This window comes from Salvelinus namaycush, chromosome 32, assembly GCF_016432855.1.
Source record: "Salvelinus namaycush isolate Seneca chromosome 32, SaNama_1.0, whole genome shotgun sequence".
Classification (NCBI taxonomy): Eukaryota; Metazoa; Chordata; class Actinopteri; order Salmoniformes; family Salmonidae; genus Salvelinus; species Salvelinus namaycush.
This window is the reverse complement of record NC_052338.1, coordinates 10,844,743-10,866,623: the sequence shown is the minus strand read 5'-3', so window position 1 is coordinate 10,866,623 and position 21,881 is coordinate 10,844,743. Positions and strand designations below refer to the sequence as shown.

At 44.4% G+C, this 21,881-nt stretch overlaps 1 protein-coding gene across 3 annotated transcripts; it reads left to right on the top strand.

Annotated features, from left to right (window-relative positions):
- Positions 1–2,480: 2,480 nt before the first annotated feature.
- Positions 2,481–21,510, top strand: LOC120027025 (GON-4-like protein). Of its 3 annotated transcripts, none has more exons than XM_038971869.1 (28): positions 2,481–2,560; positions 3,236–3,519; positions 3,662–3,769; positions 4,149–4,354; positions 4,551–4,625; positions 4,741–4,791; positions 4,894–4,929; positions 5,065–5,160; positions 5,437–5,553; positions 5,761–5,958; positions 7,301–7,499; positions 7,946–8,050; positions 8,153–8,193; positions 8,369–8,487; positions 8,872–9,082; positions 9,733–9,819; positions 9,967–10,162; positions 10,359–10,509; positions 11,918–12,068; positions 12,386–12,502; positions 14,316–15,548; positions 15,663–15,747; positions 16,142–16,323; positions 17,485–17,682; positions 17,838–17,981; positions 18,179–18,492; positions 18,843–18,945; positions 20,734–21,510. In XM_038971869.1, exons 2-28 carry the CDS (start codon positions 3,246–3,248, stop codon positions 20,851–20,853), a joined length of 4,917 nt encoding a protein of 1,638 aa, XP_038827797.1. In that variant the 5' UTR covers positions 2,481–2,560; positions 3,236–3,245; the 3' UTR covers positions 20,854–21,510. The 3 variants fall into 3 exon arrangements, with proteins under 3 accessions (XP_038827797.1, XP_038827798.1, XP_038827796.1); XM_038971870.1 differs by having other exon boundaries at positions 4,894–4,944; positions 17,503–17,682; XM_038971868.1 differs by having other exon boundaries at positions 4,894–4,944.
- Positions 21,511–21,881: the final 371 nt, after the last annotated feature.

Here is a 21,881-nt window from a genome sequence, read left to right as displayed (position 1 = left end):
AGAAGAAGAAGAAGATGAAGAGTTACACCCGTGAGGGTCAAGGATCGGAATGGTCGGTAGTAGAAAGACAGGAAGAAGAGAGATCATGATACAGAAAGCAGTGGAGCATCTTCTAAAGAATGCATAAAGAGGTCCAAGGTAGGAAGCAAGAGTAATGATGTGTTGGAGTGGAAAGTGGTGATAGCATTTTTTTTTTTTTTTTTTTTAATTTCACCTTTATTTAACCAGGTAGGCCAGTTGAGAACAAGTTCTCATTTACAACTGCGACCTGGCCAAGATAAAGCAAAGCAGTGCGACACAAACAACACAGAGTTACACATGGGATAAACAAACGTACAGTCAATAACACAATACAAATGATGAGACCACAGGGCCTTTACACCCTATCTGAATAACTAATGCCATAGAGAAAGAGGTGAAGTCAAATTAGCTGGGTTCCTTGGAAATGATATATTGTTCATATTTTGTGGTAGCCAGGCTTAGCAATAGAAGATTGTGAAAATGGTAAAGCTTAATGGGAAGAAGATTAAAAGCCATGTCCCTGGTCTTTATGCTAGATTGAGGGGAGTCATCACTGGGGTCCCAATATCTATTTCCACAGATGATATTAAAGAATGTGTGAAGGGAGGAAGAGTGATTGAGACCAAAAGGTTGATCAGTAGGAAAGACAATCGAAGAAGTGGAAGCCTATCAGTGCTGTTGAGGTTTGAGAAGGTTATGCCTGGGAAAGTACAGATAGGATTCCTTAGTTTCAATGTCAGAGAATTGGTCCCCATCCCCATTGCAGTGTTATAAATGCCAAAGAATGGTACATGTAGCTGTTCAATGTAAATGAAGGAAAATATGTGCCAAGTGTGGTCAGGAACATGATTATGGTGAATGTGGGAGCAATGTGAAGGATAAGTGTTGTAATTGTGGGGGGGTGGGGCGTGGTGCAGTATTTGGTGGATGCCAGGTGCAGAGAGCAGCTAGAGAGGCTCAGAGATATAGAATTAGTCATGATGAATCGTATGCAGAGGCTGTAAGACAGACTTGTGGAACTACAATGTGGAATGATGGAGCTTCCATGGCTGCTCCTGTACTAGGTGGACCTACTGTCAGACTGATGAAGCTTCCATGACTGCTGCTGTACTAGGTGGACCTACTGTCAGACTGATGAAGCTTCCATGACTGCTCCTGTACTAGGTGGACCTAAGTCAGACTGATGAAGCTTCCATGACTGCTCCTGTACTATGTGGACCTACTGTCAGACTGATGAAGCTTCCATGACTGCTCCTGTACTATGTGGACCTACTGTCAGACTGATGAAGCTTCCATGACTGCTGCTGTACTAGGTGGACCTACTGTCAGACTGATGAAGCTTCCATGACTGCTCCTATACTAGGTGGACTACTGTCGGGGTTGGTGCTTCTGATGGTCCTGGCGTGGTTTCGAGGCCCGTTCAGAAATCTTGTTATGAATATGCGGTGTCAAATGAGACTTTGATAATAAATAAAGTTGACTTCATAGCTTTTATTGGTAAAGTTATCAATACGACTCGGGTTGTGGAAAGCAGAAATGCCAGGTTGAAGGTTATTGTGGAGACAGCAAAAGAGATATTGGGGGTAACAGATGTTGCTGTTGTTGACATGCTGAACAATCCTATGGGTGGAGTGTTTCAGTATGATATAGATAAAGGTTAATGGGGTTGGTGAGGGGAAGAAGTAAGTAGGGATTTATTTATATTTTATTTTCATGGAAGTACAGAATTGGACAGGTCATGATCGATCGTACATTCCAGCACAGTAGGTGGCGGCATGCACTTAAACGATTGTTTGCGGACCGCCATGATATCATAGAAGAAGAAGAAGAAGAAGAAGAAGAAGAAGAAGAAGAAGAAAATTATTGTGTTACACCTGGACACATAATGTTGTGCGCAGAAGGGCATGAGACAAAGGAATGTGTGGCATTGGGGAAAGTAGTGGTATGTGTTAATTGTAAGGGTGCCCATGGGCCTGAGGATCAGAAATGTCCCGTGTGAGAGAGGCAGGTTGAGTTGGGTCAAGGGGAAGGATCCTGTGAGGAGTGGTGTGAATAGTAGATCTGTACCAGTACAGAGAGATAGGCCAACAAGTGATATATGTAAGATTGGATTTTTAGCATTTATAGCAATGATTATCAACTGTACTGCAGGGATGGAACGTAAGTCGCAGAAAATTGAGATTGTGGTGGCAGCTGCAGAGAGGTATTTGAGTGTGCGAGACTTGACATCAGAAGAGTTACTGGTCTGAGATGGGACTAAATATATTTACATAGTGGGGTTATTAATTAAAGTTATTATTATTTATTTTTTATGAGTGTAGTGTTAAATGGTAGGGTATTTGTTTAATTATTTATTTTTCAAGCAAAATATAAGGGCAGTCTAGTAGGTGGCGGTAATGCAACATTTATTGGACGCCAACCACCGTTAAACCTTATCGACGACGACGAAGAAGAACAAGGAAGGAAGGAAGGAAGGAAACAGAACGTTTGTTACCGGTTTCATCGTTTACCGCTGATGGAGCTAGCAGTGTTGTGGCGGGTAAGATAATGTTTTGTTTTGTAAATTCATATTCACCAATTAATTTCAACATATTATTCGCTATGTGGAAAATTAGTTTGTTGACGTGTTGTCCTGTTTAGAATGATTGCCAGGCTATTAGCGAAGGTAGTTTGTTAGCTACTTAGCTAGCTAGCTTAGCTTGCTAGCCGTCACACCACAACAACAAGCGAGACGACGATTGATGCCACTGACGATGCCATGGCCAACACCACTCACTCAGTAACATCTTTCAACTAAAGCTAACGATATGCAAACGTCTTCATACATACTACCTCTAGCTAGCTATGTTACATAGCGAGGTCTGATAGTTAACGTAAGTGCTTTACAAAAGGAGCTGAGTAGATAAGTATTGACATTTTAGCTTTGAGTGTTAGCTAATATTAGTAGGAGTAGTGCCCAAATGTGTACAAAACATAGTGTGCATCTCATTCCTCTCCCTCATCCAATCTGAGCTGACAACTGGACAGGTAAAATCGAATTATCTTATACTGACTAGCAAGGATATTCTATTCTGCCATATGGCTTCCCCCACATATTGTCAGACCAGTGCCAATCAAAGGGCCCAGAAGACACAAGGATAGGAAGACACTTTAGACTAGTAATACATGCCCAACCATAAACTCTTATCATGCTTGTTCTCAATTAATCTCACAGGTGGTACTACATGATGAATCTGGACCGCAAACGCAACTCCAGCTCTCTCAAAGGTGGCCCTGACAAATCTATTAGGACAGAGAAACCACAGTCTATAAGACCACCAGCATCCCACAATGCACCATCACCACTCACAACAGAGGCCAGTGGCATTGTCACCACTTCCAAGGAGGAGAGAGGCCTGGAGGTCCATGGGACATCGTCGCCATGGAGACGGTCTCCCAGGTTCAAGAGTCAAAGCCTGCTTGGCCAGGTTCCCAGCGTGGACCTTCTTGTTGCTGAGGGTAAGTAGAGGAAAAGGAGAAGGGGACAAAGGAAAGGGGATCTCACTTCACACTTAGGTTTCATGATACGTTTTATCTGTTTTGTGTGTCCTGCCTAAGCAATTGATATATAGGTAAATAAGTGAGGCTCTTGTCTTTGCAGGATCTCCAGGTCAGGTAGCGAATGAAGAGGAGGCTGTCCAGTGCAGCCCTGCACAGTGCCCCCCTCAGACAGAAGAGGATACAGACACTGACCTGGTCATCACTATGGGTGAGGAAAACCTATATCTATTAACTGGCCACCCTTAGCAACTGATCCTGAAACGGTACTCACATCTTGTATACAACATGAACAAGGTTAGGAACAGTGTACAAAATGACCCCTCAGCTAACTATTTTCCTTTTATTTTTTACCTTTATTTAACTAGGCAAGTCAGTTAAGAACAAATTCTTATTTACAATGACGGCCTAGGAACAGTGGGTTAACTGCCTTGTTCAGGGGCAGAACGACAGCTCGGGGATTCGATCCACCAACCTTTCGGTTACTGGCCCAACGCTCTAACCACTAGGCTACCTGCCGCCCCAGGTAGGGGGCGTGAGTAAAGCATACTGTAGGAGTTGAAGACTGATTGACTCTCTCTTTCTGTCAGATGAAAGGCATGGCGGGGGACACAAGGGCAGCAGGAAGAAGGTAGGGGTAAAGAGGAAGAAGAGAGCTGCGGACAGAGGGGTGGGAGAAAGACAGCAGGAAGGAGACGGTCCTGAGGTGGAGATTGACAGGGAGCTGGACCGTGAGCTGGAGAATAAGTCCAGACAACATAACCTGACCACCGCCAATGTCCGCAACATCATTCACGTGAGTGCAGAGGGGGGCCAATAGCTGCAACCTAGCCAATGTTTCTTATACAGCTAGTGTGGACTGTGGACGCGTCAATTTCCTACAATAGCTATTTGCCTACAACCTCACATATAGTACACATAGACTGACAGACAAATACAGACAGGCTGATTGTAAGCCTGGTTTGAAACCTTTTTTACCTTTTGAACCACAGGAAGTGATCACCAATGAGCATGTGGTGGCCATGATGAAAGCTGCCATCAATGAGACGGAGGCCGTGCCTGTCTTTGTGAGTGTCAACCATTGCATATCCATGTCATAATGAAGACTTTTCCAGTTGAGAATTGACACGTTCAAGTCTCTGTGTGCACTTTCATTCAACATCTTTCTCATCTACCTCTTAGGAGCCCAAGATGACACGTTCCAAATTCAAGGAGGTGGTAGAAAAAGGAGTGGTGAGTTCACTGCCTTTTAGTGTGTGTGTTTTTTAGCATACATTTTTAGATTTGTCATGTTTTGCTATTGAGTCTTGTAATTCAATCTTTGTGATATTTCAGGTCATTCCCACTTGGAACATCTCCCCCATCAAAAAGGTCAATAAAGAGAAGGTACCACCATTATACTGCTATGGAAGTAGTATCAAACACTCATTACCTGACTGGAAAGTATGGCTCCCAACTAGAAAGGGCTGAAGTGCTTGTCTGTTTCTTTTTTTTCTCTGTTTTCAGGCACAACAGTTTGTGGACATTCAATTAGCGGAGGAAGACTCCTCTGATGAAGAGTACTGCCCCGACGAAGAGGAGGAGGACGAGACAGCGGAAGATGTAAGATAGGATTGGGCTTTGTGTTAGCTTGTGCACTGAACATGTTTTGTTGTTGTTGCATACATTGGCAGGCGTTCATCATGCTTACAGAGTTGTGTGGTTAAAGAAGCAAAACAAAGTAGTTCAGCTTTATCAACTTTAGAATGGCAACAGTAAATGATTGTAAGTGGTCATAGATACATTATGATTGGATATGGCAATACTTTAAATAAATATAACATTTCTCTGCATCTCTATATATTGAAATGACTATATTGGACTTTGTGTGTGTTGTAGACATTTCAGGAAAGTGACATGGAGAGCACGGCCTCGTCTCCAAGGGGAACCAGAGGAGGCTTCCACAGGAAAATACACACAGAGTGGGATGACGACAGGAGCTGCAGCCCCATGCAGGTGACACACTTCAATACAATTTTAAATATTTGTATTTTTACCTCAAGCAATAACGTATATGTAAAAACATAATTTTATTTTTTATGTAAAAATTAATATTATACACAATATTGCCTTTTGTAAATAGCAAACTATTATATTTTTATTGTTATATTCTTGTGAGATACATTTCAATGTTGATATCTCATGAAACTAATTTCCTCCCAGGTCAATCACAGCAGGTCCAGACACCTGAAAGTGGAGGTTGTCCCCATGGGCCCTCCACCTCCCCCCCAGCCCTCCTCCTCCTCTGGCCCACAGGGATTCTATACCACCCGGGCCCCTCCAGAATTCAGCTTCCTGGAGAAGCTCCATGCCGTGGAGGAGGAGCTGGCCATCGGCCCAGTCTGCCTCGAGCCCTACCAGGTACCAGGGCCGTATCTCAGATTGTTCTGGCAATTCTCATATAGAAACTTTATTGGGAGGAAGAATGTTTGACATGTTTTAAAAAAACAACAACATTTGTATCACAAACCATTTAAAATAAAATCATGATTAAAGTGGCTGTTTTTAGGCCTATACTGGACATACTTTGTGTAAGACCCTATAATCTGTGAACCGTACATGATACAGACGACATCGGTGTCATTATACTCCTTGTTGTGTGCTCTACAATATGGACTATGTCTACATTCTGAAACACAATTTTTCACATACATTTGAATATTAATATCTCAAAAGTACCCATTTTGATTCTGTTCATTTTAAAACATATTCTTTGGAACAATATACTCTACAAGTACATCAAATTTCCAGAGCGGGCTTGTGCTAGCATAATTTTGAAGTTCTGATTTAATTTTATGAGCACCACCAACACAGTGATTGGGAAAATGGATTCAAAGAGAACTCCCTCTACTGGTGATTTGCTGAATGTGCAGTGGGCTGTAATTGGTTAATGACCTATGTCAATTCTATGTATAAAATAGTTCAGCCCTTCGAAAGTACCAGATAGCCCACTCTGGAAATATTACATGTTAGAGGAGTATATTGTTACAAACAGTATGTCTAAAAATAAGCAAAATCAAAAAGGTACTTTTGAACATTATTCAACAAAAATATTTGTTCCAAATAGTATTTCAGAATATACACACACTCCATATTTTAGAGCACACTATAAGGAGTATGATGACACCAAGATGTCTGTATCATGTATGGTTCACGCATCATAGGGACCCTATGATGCGTGAACCATACATGATACAGACATCTTGGTGTCATCATACATAGGTCTAAAAAGTGCTTAAAATGGCCACTTTCTCATGATTTTCAAAAATAAATTGATTCCAAGGTAAAAAAGAATGTCAAACATCTTTCCTCCCAGTGAAGTTTCTATGTGAGAATTGCCAGAACAATCTGAAATATTTTTGACCTATCCTGGTGTGGAATCGTCCACCACCCACACCAGATAATGGCTCCTGCTAGACACAACCCATCAATGCAGTGCTCATAGATTTAGAATGGAATGCAATAGAGATTTCTGCTTTCCTTGTCCTGTTCAGTAGGCTTGAAACAGGGAAAACATTTTGAAACGTGAAACCGGAGGTGCTACCTGAACTACCTGTCCAAAGACATACTTGGAGATTTACATGACTTTGCAATGCTAACCTCCAGGTCTACCTTTCCTCCTCCCTCTTTCCACATTGTCTTTTATGTCTGTTCCCCCTATTCCTCTTCCTTCATCCCCGCTGTCTCCCTACCACTCTCACAGCCACCCCTGGCGGACGGTCTGATGGCGTGTCGTACCCGCTCCAAGAGGCCCCTCCGGGACGTCCCCATGGGACAGCTGGAGGCAGAGCTCTGTGCCCCTGACATCACGCCCGACATGTACGGGTGTGACTCCGCCCCCGAGGACCCAGAGTGGACCCACTGGCTGCAGGGCATCATGACCTCTGACATGTACAACGATGGTGAGGGGGTGGTGCGTGTGTGTGTGCTGCTCAATTCCAAATCCACGCCTAGCAACTACCCTCGGCCGCTAGTGTAGATGTGAAAGGACTGGATAGGTGTAAGCAGTAGGACAATTCTATTCTACCTATATCAGGGATGGGCAACAGTCCTCCTGGGCCTGATTGGTGACATAGTTTTGCCCCAGCTAGCACACCTGACTCCAATAATCAACTATCCCTGGTCTTTAGTTTACAATGCAATTAGTTGTGTTAGATATAGGGCTGAGGGAAAAGTGATGCCAACCAGACCCCTGAGGACTGGAGTTGTCCATCCCTGATCTAGACTGAGTGTACAAAACATTAAGGACACCTTCCTAATATTGAGTTGCTTCTTCTCACTTACTCTCACTCTGATCCTCTTTCTCGATGTTCTCTCTTCTTCTTTTTGACTTTTTTTTATTTTTTAGAGGAAGGCGATGATGATGATGACGACCCGGAGTATAACTTCCTGGCGGAGAGCGACGAACCCGACGTGGAGGATTACCGTAATGACCGAGCCGTCCGCATCACCAGTGAGTTACCATGGTGATGAGATGGAGTCAAGTTATCTAGGCTGTGACTATGTCAGGCATTGACTCTCATCTCCCATTTTTCATTTTGTCCCCCTCCCACAGAAAAGGAGGTGAACCAGTTGATGGAGGAGTTGTTTGAGACAGTAAGAGAGGATCTGTGTTGTGTTTGTCTGTTTCTTTTGTCTCCCCTCTCTCTTTCCCTCCAAACACCCCTTCTATGTGTCCTTTCTTCACCCCTCTGTGTTTGATATGTTGTGTGGTTGTCTATGTATTGTTTATTTCTCTGTCTCTCTGTCTCTGTGTGTGTGTGTGCTCCAGTTCCAGGATGAGCTGACTACTCAGGAGCAAGATGGGGAGGGACACGAGGAAGAGGAGGAGAGGGAGGAAGAGGCACCTGCCCTGGGGACACCCACATTCAACACCCCGCCAGATATCCCGTAGGTGTATCCACTTCCTATACACACTGTTCTGATGTTGTTTGTTACACTGTCATCTTCCCAAGTAAATCATTCCATTTATCAAATACAGTTTTAATTGTCACATGCTTTGTAAACAACAGGTGTGTAGACGAACAGTGAAATGCTTACTTACGGGTCCTTTTTCAACAATGCAGAGATAAAGGTACAAAAATAGAAATGGTGACACGAGGAATAAATAGTGAATAACATTCTGTCAGTTCAGTTGCAAAACTGAATTCTGTATATTGATTTCAACCTCTAATCACAACCTTTATACCGTCTACTCACCCACACAGTGACAACTTTCAACCTCCTCTGATTTGACCTATGTATAGCTGACCCAGTTTGACCTTTGATCCCTAGGTTGGAGGACCCCATGGCGGAGGTGACGGCAGGGCGCTACCGTACGGTGAAGGAGCAGCTGGACGCCATCCGGCGTCGTCGGGCCCTGCTGGAGAGCCAGGGTCTGTTGGTCCCCAGGGCCCTCATCACCAAGCCCCGGGAGCCCCCGCCTCCATTCACCCCCACCCTCTCCCACCACCAGAGACTCCAGCTGCAGCAGCAAGTCCAGCAGGTGTGGGGTCCTTCGCTTTGTGTCAGGGTTGGGGATAATTCCACAAATTGTAATTCAATTCCCTCTCCCTGTAAATTCATTCAATTCAAATTCCAGGTCAGTCTTTGAATTCACAGAATTCAATTCCAATGCTGGGTAAATTCTAAGAATTCTATTTCCAATTCAATATTATCCCCAACAATTCCACAAATTCAAATAAAATTCCCTCAGGCTTTCAGGCTGATCATGTCACTGTTCAGACAGCCTAGCTGGAAATATAGGAATGCATGTTTAACTAATTAAAAACAAATACTGCACTACATTTCTTATACTACGTGCATTAATTCCATTATCTGGGAAATGTACAATTGTTCAATTCCAAAGATGAAATTATTTTACATATTCAATTCTAACCCAAAATTGAATTCAATGCAAATTCTCCATGAGTGAATTCAAGAATTGAATAGGAATTTCAAATGAAATTGGAGTTGACACAAACCCTGCTTTGTGCTCTATTTTGTAATTGAGCTTTTATCTTGATGAGCCAAACCTGGTCAAAACAAACATCTAAATCAAAACCTAGGTAGTGAGATCCTGGTCAAGGATCCACAATGAAGATAACCTGTGTTTGTCTTTCGGTCGGTAATTACTGTATTTTTCTCCGTCTGCAGCACGTCCAGCTCCTGACCCAGGTCCATATGTTAACCAGCCCGGTGGCTGCACTGCAGAGCGAAGCTGCCACCACCAAGCAGTTCCTGGTGGGAGAGAGAATCATACTGACAAACCCAATTTCACTAGTGCCTTTAGCTGCACCGACTTCTAAACATACTCTCGTTCTCTCTTTGGTACTCCCACCATATCTGTCTCTCACTCCAACTCTCCATCACTCTCTCCATCACTCACAGATGGAGTTACAGATGTTTGCCCAGCGTGGGGAGTTGACCCAGCGTGGGGAGTTGACCCAGGGCCCAGTGGAGACAGGCTTCACCAGTGTGTTCAGAGCCTGTAACCTACAGGGTGCACTGTCACTACTGGAGGAGCTCAGACTGTCCCCAATCCCTTACCAGGAAGCCCCTAACGAGCCACGAACATGCAGGAGAGGTAAGCGTGTGCATGCATGAGAGCCATGATGATAGTCAAATCGATGAGGTAAAGACGACTTCTAATTTACTAAATTGAATTACAACGTACCCGCCTCAGTTGAAAATGTTTGAACTCATTCAGGATGTAGGCCTAATTCATGTTTAATTCATCTCTCTCACTCTAACTGGTTTGTTGTGTGTTACCACTTTGCCAGTCCGGAAGCACCCGTCGATGCCACCCCAGCTGGCATGGCTGTTTGCCACACGGCCGGTGTTCCTGTACCCTGAGCTACTGCCCCATGTCAGCCTGGACCCAGCCCTGCACTCCGCCCGCTCAGTCAGCATGTTCACCGCAGGAGAGGACTGGTAAGAAGGACCTCTTAGAATTCCAATATAATGCCCAAACGTTATAACCTCCTTTTAATGCCCATATTGTATCTGATTCCTCATAGAATACCCATATTATACTGAACGAAAATATGAACGCAACATGCAACAATTTCAAAGATTTGACTGAGTTACTCTTAATATAAGTAAATCAGTCAATGTAAATAAATGCATTAGGCTATAATCTATGGATTTCACATGACTGGGTGATATGCATCTGTTGGTCACAGATACCTTCAAAAAAAGGTAGGGGCATGGTTCAGAAAACCAGTCAGTATCTGGTGTGACCACCATTTGCCTCATGCAGCGTTACACATCTCCTTCACATAGAGTTAATCAGGCTGTTGATTGTGGCCTGTGGAATGTTGTCCCACTCCTCTTCAATGGCTGTGTGAAGTTGCTGGATATTGGTCGGGAACTGGAACATGTTGTCGTACACGTCGATCCAGAGCATCACAAACATGCTCAATGGGTGACATGTCTGGTCAGTATGCAGGCTATGGAAGAACTGGGACATTTTCAGCTTCCAGGAATTGTCTACAGACCCTTGCGACATGGGGCTGTGCATTATCATGATGAAACATGAGATCATGGCAGCGGATAAATGGCACGCCAATGGGCATTCAAATTTCCATTAAGAAAATGCAGTTTGTTGTTAGTAACTTATGCCTGCCCATACCATAACCCCACCGCCACCATGGGGTACTCTGTTCATAAGGTTGACATCAGCAAACCGCTCGTCCACCCGACTCCATACACGTGGTCTGCGGTTGTGAGGCCGTTTGAACATGCTGCCAAATTCTCTAAAATGACGTTGGGAGGCGGCGTATGGTAGAGAAATGAACATGACATTTTCTGGCAACAGCCCTGGTAGACATTTCTGCAGTCAGCAAGCCAATTGCACCCTCCCTCAACTTCAGACATCTGTGGCATTGTCTTGTGTGACGACAATGCACATTTTAGTGGCCTTTTTATTGCCCCCAGCACAAGGTGCACCTGTGTAATGATCATGCTGTTTAATCAGCTTCTTAATATGCCACACCTGTCCACTGGATAGATTATCTTGGCAAAGGAGAAATGTTCAATAACAGGGATGTAAACAAATTTGTGCACAACATTTTTGAGAAATTTGCTTTTTCTGTGATATTTTATTTCAGCTCATGCAACACTTTTAAATGTTGCGGTTATATTTTTATTCAGTGTACTGTGTATGCTCTTTTAAATGCACACCTTGTCCTAAACACATTTTGTTTCCGTAGTACGTAAACTTGGAATCTAAAATGAATTTGATTTCTGCATGCTTTTTTTTATATGTTAATAACTCGCTGACAAAGGAAACTAAGTCCGTAGGCTGAGTCCTTTACGCTCTGCCATCTTGTTTTCCCAGCCTGATCGTCCTGGGCCTGAGAAACCTGGGGGAGACCCTCCAGCCCAAGGAGCTGCTGTGTCACTACCTGCTCCGCGCCAAGAGGGTCTCTCAGCTCCGTGACCACATTATGGAGAAGTGTAAACACACCCATCCCAACAACGTCATCAAGGTAGGACCCGGATATACAAATTATATGCACTATTACTAAAGTAAATGTGTTAGGGCGACTGTTTATAGTTTGGGATAGTTCACACAAATGTTCTAAATTTCCAGTTCCTAGTTGTTTCCTTAACCTGGACCTGTTCTTTAGTCCAGGAGAGGGAGTGATCCACACTCTAGATTTGTCCACATATCCACTAACATGAACTAATACTCAACTAACATTAGCATTGACCATAAACAATATGAACGAATGGACCTCAAAAAGCGCCTCTCCCCACGTCGTTTTTTTAACAATTATTATTATTATTATTTTTTAAATAAAAGGCCTACCAGCTCCAGAAAGTGATCCTTCCCATGCCGGTGGCCTGTGAGCGAGTGAAGCCGGGTGACCTGCGTCCTTCAGTGGAGAGAGAGGAGAGAGCCATGCCCGGATGGCTGAGGGTACCAGCTACATTTAGAATACTACTGCCTGATCCCAATCACAAATCAACACCTAGGATAGTTAGTAACTACAGTGGCAAGAAAAAGTATGTGAACCCTTTGGAATTACCTGGATTTCTGCATAAATTGGTCATAAAATGTGATCTCATCTAAGTCACAACAATAGACAAACACTGTCTGCTTAAACTAATAACACACAATTATACGTTTTCATGTCTTTATTGAACACACCGTGTAAACATTCACAGTGCAGGGTGGGAAAAGTATGTGAACCCTTGGATTTAATAACTTGTTGAACATCCTTTGGCAGCAATAACCTCAACCAAATGTTTTCTTTAGTTGCGGATCAGACCTGCACAACGGTCAGGAGGAATTTTGGACCATTCCTCTTTACAAAACTGTTTCAGTTCAGCAATATTCTTGGGATGTCTGGTGTGAACTGCTCTCTTGAGGTCATGCCACAGCATCTCAATCGGGTTGAGGTCAGGACTCTGACTGGGCCACTCCAGAAGGCGTATTTTCTTCTGTTGAAGCCATTCTGTTGTTGATTTACTTCTGTGTTTTGGGTCGTTGTCCTGTTGCATCACCCAACTTCTGTTGAGCTTCAATTGGCAGACAGATCGCCTTACATTGTCATGCAAAATATCTTGATAAACTTGGGAATTCATTTTTCAGTCGATGATAGCAAGCTGTCCAGGCAATGAGGCAGCAAAGCAGTCCCAAACCATGATGCTCCCTCCACCATACTTTACAGTTGGGATGAGGTTTTGATGTTGGTGTGCTGTGCCTTTTTTTCTCCACACATAGTGTTGTGTGTTCCTTCCAAACAACTCAACTGTAGTTTAATCTGTCCACAGAATATTTTGCCAGTAGCGCTGTGGAACATCCAGGTGCACTTTTGCAAACTTCAGATGTGCAGCAATGTTTTTTTTGGACAGCAGTGGCTTCTTCCGTGGTGTCCTCCCATGAACACCATTCTTGTTTAGTGTTTTACGTATCGTAGACTTGTCAATAGAGATGTTAGCATGTTCCAGAGATTTCTGTAAGTCTTTAGCTGACACTCTAGGATTCTTCTTAGCCTCATTGAGCATTCTGAGCTGTGCTCTTGCAGTCATCTTTGCAGGACGGCCACTCCTAGGGAGAGTAGTAACAGTGCTGATGGACTCATGAACATCAAGGCTTTTAGAGATACATTTGTAACCCTTTCCAGCTTTATGCAAGTCAACAATTCCTAAGCTTAGGTCTTCTGAGATCTCTTTTTTTTTAGGCATGGTTCACATCAGGCAATGCTTTTTGTGAATAGCAAATTCAAATTTGAGTTTTTTTTATTATTATTATTATATTTTTTTTTTAATAGGGCAGGGCAGTTCTAATCAACATCTCCAATCTCGTCTCTTTGGGGTTCACCTAGGGCTTCACATACTTTTTCCGACCTACACTGTGAATGTTTAAATTATGTATTCAATATAGGCAAGAAAAATACAATAATTTGAGTGTTATTAGTTTAACCTCTTAAGCAGACTGTGTTTGTCTATTGTTGTGACTTAGATGAAGATCAGATCAAATGTTATGACCAATTTATGCAGAAATCCACGTAATTCCACTGTATATTGTTGGCCACCTAGCCTTCCATTTGTCCTAGGAGAGAGTCCACCATATTGCTTATGCTTGTTATTGTCAGATATTCTAACAATAAAGGTTGTTTTGGACTGGAAGTTTCTTTATTTCAGTGAAGATAAAAAAAAAAAGGATGATGTTTCAGGAACCAGCTAAATAGTTCATATTGATTTAAGTAACTGTTCTGTTCCTACAGAGAAGTTTGCCTTATATCTACGAGGCAATCAGAGAAATCAACATCTCGCCGGATACAGAAGCCATGTCGGCATGTCAATCAAAGAAAGCCCCACTCGTCACTCTTCTCTTCAGTTCCTCCAGAACTTTGGACTACAGCTTCCCTCCCGGGACTCGCTACCCGACCCAACTCCCCGACAGCCTTTCATTCCAGCGCTGTGGCTTCAGGCGCTGGCACCGTCCACCACCCTGTGACCTCTCGCTGTCCCTGGCTGTATCGCACAACGCCACCCAGAGTCTGGGAAGTGGAACTACATGCTCTGAAAATAATTCCCAGACAGGTGCTGTGATTCAGCAGTGCATGGCCCACCACAAACTGCGGCCCATCCAGCCTGCAACATCCAAACCTCCTTCTCTTCAGCATCCCACCAAGCCTCATCTGAAACGTCCCCTCAAGCCTCAACCCAAACCTTCCCAGAAGCCCCTGCACGTCATCCTCAATTTGCCTGCCCCAGTGCCCGCAGCTGTCCTTTGTCCTGCCCCTTCCGCCAGGGTGTTGGCCTCCCGGTTGTCACATTTCGCTCCATTGGCCAAAGACCTGGTTGCTCGGAAGTTCAGCACGTTCGCCAACCTCCGCAGGCTGCCCAGGTTGCTGCCAGCTCCTCCACCCAACAACAAGAACCCTCCCCAAACAAACCTGAATACTGTGGCCCCCAACAGTGGAGCAAACCTCCTTTTTTTGCCCCACATGAGTAGTGGAACAGCCTCCACTGTTACCGAAACCCAAACCTCGGTCTCTACTACGACTCCTATCGAACAATTCAAGAAAAACTCCTCCAGGACAAGCCGGCGGCGGGTGACAAAGAAACCTAAAAGCAGCCTGAAGAGTGAGGGGAAGCCCCAGCCTTTAGCTTCTACGGAACCACCTGCCCTGGACCAGGCTCTGACCCCATACGACTATCTCACAGTTGTAATGGAGGAAGATGGGGTGGATGAGGATGGAGGTGATTTTGATATGCCCCTCCTGGCCCTGTCGGAGTCCTCTGCCAGCCCCCCGGGGAGCGTTGACTCCGATGACCCCGCTGAGGAGTCAGAGGCGGGGCAGGAGATAACGCTGACCCTATCGCCCGGGCCGTCAGATATGGGGGATGGAGGGTGGGAGGGTGAAGAGGGAAGGGGAGACAGAGATCAGGAGGTAGAGGAAGTGATGTCACCAGCTTCCGAGGAGTCCACGTTGTCCGTGCCAGAGCTGCAGGTGAGTGAGGTCATGCGACACGTTGATATTACATGAACATATGAATACATTTTATTTACCAAGTTATTTACATGTCACACGTCTCTTAGTTTGGGTTTGTGTCTTTCCTTGTAGGAGACGATGGAGAAACTGTCATGGCTGGCGTCAGGGGGGAGGTCAGAGGACTTGGAAGAGGGTGAACGATCAGGCACACCCTCAGGTTAGCTTCCCACCTATCTTTAAACGCCACAACATGGATGGACACAGTTCTTTTTTTCCCTCGTTTTATTTTTTTCAGTAGCAGTGGCAGATTTAGCAAGGGTGGGGTCTTCCTATGCGGGGTGGCTGATTTGGGTCTTCCAGGGGCATACATCTATATATCTACATTATAAATAAAACTTTATTACATTTCTTGCAGTGGCGGCCACGATTTGGCAGCGGCGGTGCTCCGCTGCTAAATGCATAAAGGGGAAACACTGCACATAGGTTCATGAAATATGTCAATGCTATTAAATCCTTTCAGATTTCTACAAAGTCCTAGGGGTCTATTTGGAATTAGGGAGTCCTCCTCTCCCATCTAACCACACCTGCTGGATTTGATTTGTCCTTCCCAGAATGCCATAGTAGTAGCCTCAACCCTCCTAGCTCAAGGCATGAGCAGCATCACACTGGAGTAGTCGGCAGCAAGGGGATATCCAAAAGCCCACCGATCGTCTACGACCATGACGACCTACTCGACAGCGACCCCCTGAGGGAGAAGAAGGAAATAGCCTTCGCTCAGAATTATCTCAACAGGGTAAATAATGATGATGATTCATTTTATTTATAAAGCACATTTCTCGCACCCAAGGTGCTTAAAAGGCTGCAAAGGCTTTGGGCTACATTTTCTGTCTGATGAACAGCCCTCTAATGCCCAAAAAACGAGTTGAATTGTACTGGGTGGCATTCATTCCGAAACTACATCGAAATAAGGCAGCTTGCGATTGGATGCAGTGCATCACCATGCAATACGTTGTGGCGCTATTCAGTTATAGCCACCCCCTCATCAACATCATTTAGATTTCTGCCTAAATAGACATACCCAAACTTGATTATTTTCACGAGTTGGTCATAAACAATAACTGTTGTTGTGTGGTGTTAGAAAGGTCTGGAACTCCTTTCTGGTACATGTTTTATAAATTGCTGAGGTGTAGTCACTTTGAGGACCCATGCTCAAATATTATGAAAAAATCATGATTTACCCCCCTATTCAACAAAAGTGAGGCAATAGGGCTTGAAATGACTAACATGCTTTCTAAATTTAATAGCAAATTAGAAACAACTTGCTATAAGATTTAGCCTTTTTTTATAACAGTCAAATAAATATGACCATACTTAGTGACAGGACAATATTGTCACAATTTCATATAACTGACGACAGATACATTTCTCCCAAACGTCCACTGAGTGGCGCAGAGACGCCGTTCGAATGTGTGCAGATTCATTACAACTTCGGCTTTAAACAGTCATTTTGTCCTCCTGTGACCAAGAGAACGCGGTCTTGTTTCAATTCTATGAAATTAGTTAGTACATGTATGCAAGTTCTACATCCAGCTGAGAATATCAGTCACTCAGAGGAAGAGCAAATCAATTCTTTGTCTGGATAGGCCCGAAGATGTGACGTGTCACTCCCTATGCAAATGTGGGGTCTGAAACCTGACACTTCAAGTCCGCTCCGCTGAGAGAGTGGCAGCACAGAGTAGACAGATGGGGGTTTCTGGCACTATAAGGAACGGGACCCTACGACATTCAGAGCGCTTTGTATACCAAAATGTCAGTTGGAACCGGTCCAGAACCGCCCCAAATCCCCTATATACGGAATTTAACCACCTAAGAGGATGTAAGAAATCCTTAATCCTACTGCAAATATAACTCTCTGCATATCCTACTATATAACTCTCTCCTGCTCTCTGACCAGGTGTGTCATGCCCTGCAGGAGGTGCCGGGGCGCGTGGAGGAGTTTCTGGAGGTACTCTATGAGTTTGAGCAGGACGGAGATGAGCATACCTCTGTGGAACTCTTCATGAGGCTAAAACCTGTTCTGAACAAGTGGCCGGAGCTGCTCCGAGACTTTGCTGCCTTCCTCCATCCCGAACAAGCCCAGGAGTGTGGACTGGTATGTGCTGGCTTGGCCTCCTATACACTTTGAAAATATACACTTTGAAACTCGTCCATTACCTGTGTTTGGCTGTGATTACATCAAAACTAGCTGTTTTTTGTGTGTAACAGTGGTCAGTGTTAATTTTCCTTTTCCTCCTCCCCCTGCCGTAGCTGTCAGAGCAGCAGGCGTTTGAGCGTAGCCGGCACTTCCTGCGACAACTGGAGCTGAGCTTTGGGGAAAACTCCTCCCACTACCGCAAGATAGTGAGCGTCCTTCAAGGAGGCCCTACTCTCAGTCCTGCTGGCATCAAGGAGGTGTGCTAGGGAGTGCTACATTGATTTCACACTCATATGAGCAGACTGTTCTAACTGTCGTGGAAAACAGCAGTATAACATAATTATCAAATCTAGCAAAGCAGAAGGGAGTGAAATATCGTTGTGGAGGAGGGTCCATTTATTTTTCAGTTTCGAGAGATGGTAGATTAGAACATTAAATGTCTCTTATCTTTCAGGTGAAGGCCCAGATAGCCAACCTTCTCCGAGGTCACACCCACCTGCAGGGGGAATTCTGGGTGTTTTTCAACGAGCTCCACTTACGGCCCTCGTTGCAGTGTCAGACTGAGAACAGAGGCCGTGGTGATGTGACCAACACAAACTCCACTTCCCAGAAGTCATCAGCAGCAAATAAACCTAAGAGATGCCAAGGCACTAAAGCCACACAAGTAAAGGAGAAAGAAGGGGATCGCTACACCCACCCTGAGCCTTCAGTCTGTGCCAAAAACATCTCACTTACACCCAGTGGAGAGAAAGTCATCCTCTGGACCAGGTTAGAGCCACTGTCCTTCTGGTGTATGCTCATTTAAAGTTGCAGTTGCTACATCCATTTTTTGACTTATAAATTCATATGTACCCATTTGATTCTTGAAGACTATAACAAGAGAAATGGCACATGAGCTTAGTTCAACTGTCATCCATCCTCAGAACCCAAAATAGAAGCTTGTTTACGCCAATGTTTGTAAACAAAGTAAATGTAAACAAACACGGTATAGCCTCAAAACATTACAACTACTATGTTCTCATGGATTGTCAGTTCTTGCATCCATACCTTTGTCAATGAATTTGAGTGGTTACATTTCTCCAGGCCCATGATTGCTTTGTTTTCGTTGTTTGTAACAGGGAGGCGGACCGTGCCATCTTGACCGCTTGTCAGCAGAAGGGGGCAAATAAAATAACCTTTGAAGCCGTCTCCGCCCAACTTGGCAACAAGACAGCCAATGAGGTGAGAGAGAAGCATAGCGTCTTTTTATAGAGCGGCTGCAACAGAGTAATAGATCAGACATGGGTCCTTTTCCACTTAGTTATGGCACCACCTCCGTCTACGAAACATTACCTCGTCATGTTGGAAGATCTAACTCTTTAAAAAAATATATACACTGCTCAAAAAAATAAAGGGAACACTAAAATAACACATCCTAGATCTGAATGAATGAAATATTCTTATTAAATACTTTTTTCTTTACATAGTTGAATGTGCTGACAACAAAATCACACAAAAATGATCAATGGAAATCAAATTTATCAACCCATGGAGGTCTGGATTTGGAGTCACACAAAATTAAAGTGGAAAACCACACTACAGGCTGATCCAACTTTGATGTAATGTCCTTAAAACAAGTCAAAATGAGGCTCAGTAGTGTGTGTGGCCTCCACGTGCCTGTATGACCTCCCTACAACGCCTGGGCATGTTCCTGATGAGGTGGCGGATGGTCTCCTGAGGGATCTCCTCCCAGACCTGGACTAAAGCATCCGCCAACTCCTGGACAGTCTGTGGTGCAACGTGGCGTTGGTGGATGGAGCGAGACATGATGTCCCAGATGTGCTCAATTGGATTCAGGTCTGGGGAACGGGCGGGCCAGTCCATAGCATCAATGCCTTCCTCTTGCAGGAACTGCTGACACACTCCAGCCACATGAGGTCTAGCATTGTCTTGCATTAGGAGGAACCCAGGGCCAACCGCACCAGCATATGGTCTCACAAGGGGTCTGAGGATCTCATCCTGGTACCTAATGGCAGTCAGGCTACCTCTGGCGAGCATATGGAGGGCTGTGCGGCCCCCCAAAGAAATGCCACCCCACACCATGACTGACCCACCGCCAAACCGGTCATGCTGGAGAATGTTGCAGGCAGCAGAACGTTCTCCACGGCGTCTCCAGACTCTGTCACGTCTGTCACATGTGCTCAGTGTGAACCTGCTTTCATCTGTGAAGAGCACAGGGCGCCAGTGGCGAATTTGCCAATCTTAGTGTTCTCTGGCAAATGCCAAACGTCCTGCACGGTGTTGGGCTGTAAGCACAACCCCCACCTGTGGACGTCGGGCTCTCATACCACCCTCATGGAGTCTGTTTCTGACCGTTTGAGCAGACACATGCACATTTGTGGCCTGCTGGAGGTCATTTTGCAGGGCTCTGGCAGTGCTCCTCCTGCTCCTCCTTGCACAAAGGCGGAGGTAGCGGTCCTGCTGCTGGGTTGTTGCCCTCCTACGGCCTCATCCACGTCTCCTGATGTACTGGCCTGTCTCCTGGTAGCGCCTCCATGCTCTGGACACTACGTTGACAGACACAGCAAACCTTCTTGCCACAGCTCGCATTGATGTGCCATCCTGGATGAGCTGCACTACCTGAGCCACTTGTGTGGGTTGTAGACTCCGTCTCATGCTACCACTAGAGTGAAAGCACCGCCAGCATTCAAAAGTGACCAAAACATCAGCCAGGAAGCATAGGAACTGAGAAGTGGTCTGTGGTCACCACCTGCAGAACCACTCCTTTATTGGGGGTGTCTTGCTAATTGCCTATAATTTCCACCTGTTGTCTATTCCATTTGCACAACAGCATGTGAAATGTATTGTCAATCAGTGTTGCTTCCTAAGTGGACAGTTTGATTTCATAGAAGTGTGATTGACTTGGAGTTACATTGTGTTGTGTTGTTTAAGTGTTCCCTTTATTTTTTTGAGCAGTGTATATATTTTTTTATTCCTTTACCGTAACTCTCCTAAATGTGTTCCCTCTAGGTTTGTGCCCGTTTCCAGGATCTCATGCGCCTTTTCCTCTCCTCCACCGAGCGGGTGTACTCCGACGAGGAGGCCAGTGACACAGAGCCAACCAGCAGCAGAGCGCCAGACCCGGACTGAGCAGGACCCAACACCAGTGGAACAGTACCGTAATAACACTTAGTCAGCTGGATTGACAAGACTGCAGTCTAAGCCACAGAAAAGGAGGAGCGCTTGACCAATCTCTAAACTTGGTTGGGACTTGACTGTGCTTCCTCTCTGACTCAACACTACTGAAGGTGCAGAAATATGGGTAAGTCTCCTGTTGATGGTGCAGGGGCTATTAAGACACGCCCAGGACTCGTTTCTGTGCTAGTATGCATAGACTAAGTACAAATGTTCCAAATGTGTTAATATGGTCAGGCCATGAGGTTCCTAGTGTTATGAGGTGCTAAAATGTGAAATAGAATCCCTCTTGAATGTATGAAGGAGAAAAGCGCATAAGATGTACAAGAGTTCTTAGAGCTGTGTCCGGCTACAAGTAATATTGGATGAGCTCCTGAGGGCCTTCCAAATCAAAATTAAGAGAAACACATTGCACCGTAAGAATCAGTGTAGACAATAGCACAATCATGTTGAATTTAAGTTTGCTGAAATGTAAAAAAGGGATAAAAATGGACAATTGGTTGCCAACTGTAGTGTTTTCATTATGACGTGGATTGACTGATACTGGAGAGTTAGATGCTTTGCTGGTTGCTAGTATGACTGTTTGAATAAAGTGTACATAATTGTTTTATATAATGGACAACCAGACTGTTATTTGCATTCAGTGAACTTTTTATTGCTGTACTATGACACCAACCATTAAGTAGGCCTTATTATGAATGGTTCAAGAGCAGTGTTTTGACTATTTTAAACTAAGTTAAAAGTTGTAGTTTCCAGAACTGACTGAAAAATATGCTTCATTAACATTCATATACTATACAATAGTTTTATTATCTGTATTATTGGGTTCTGAGAATGAAATGTACTTATTCATGTCACTGAGGGAGAGAGGGTAATGTATAACATTTACATTGTCAGGATCTGTTATTGTTAGCCATCAGGGATCCTATGAGAAGAGACACAGTCTGGTATCAATCACCATGACAGCCTTGATTTGGGGAGTG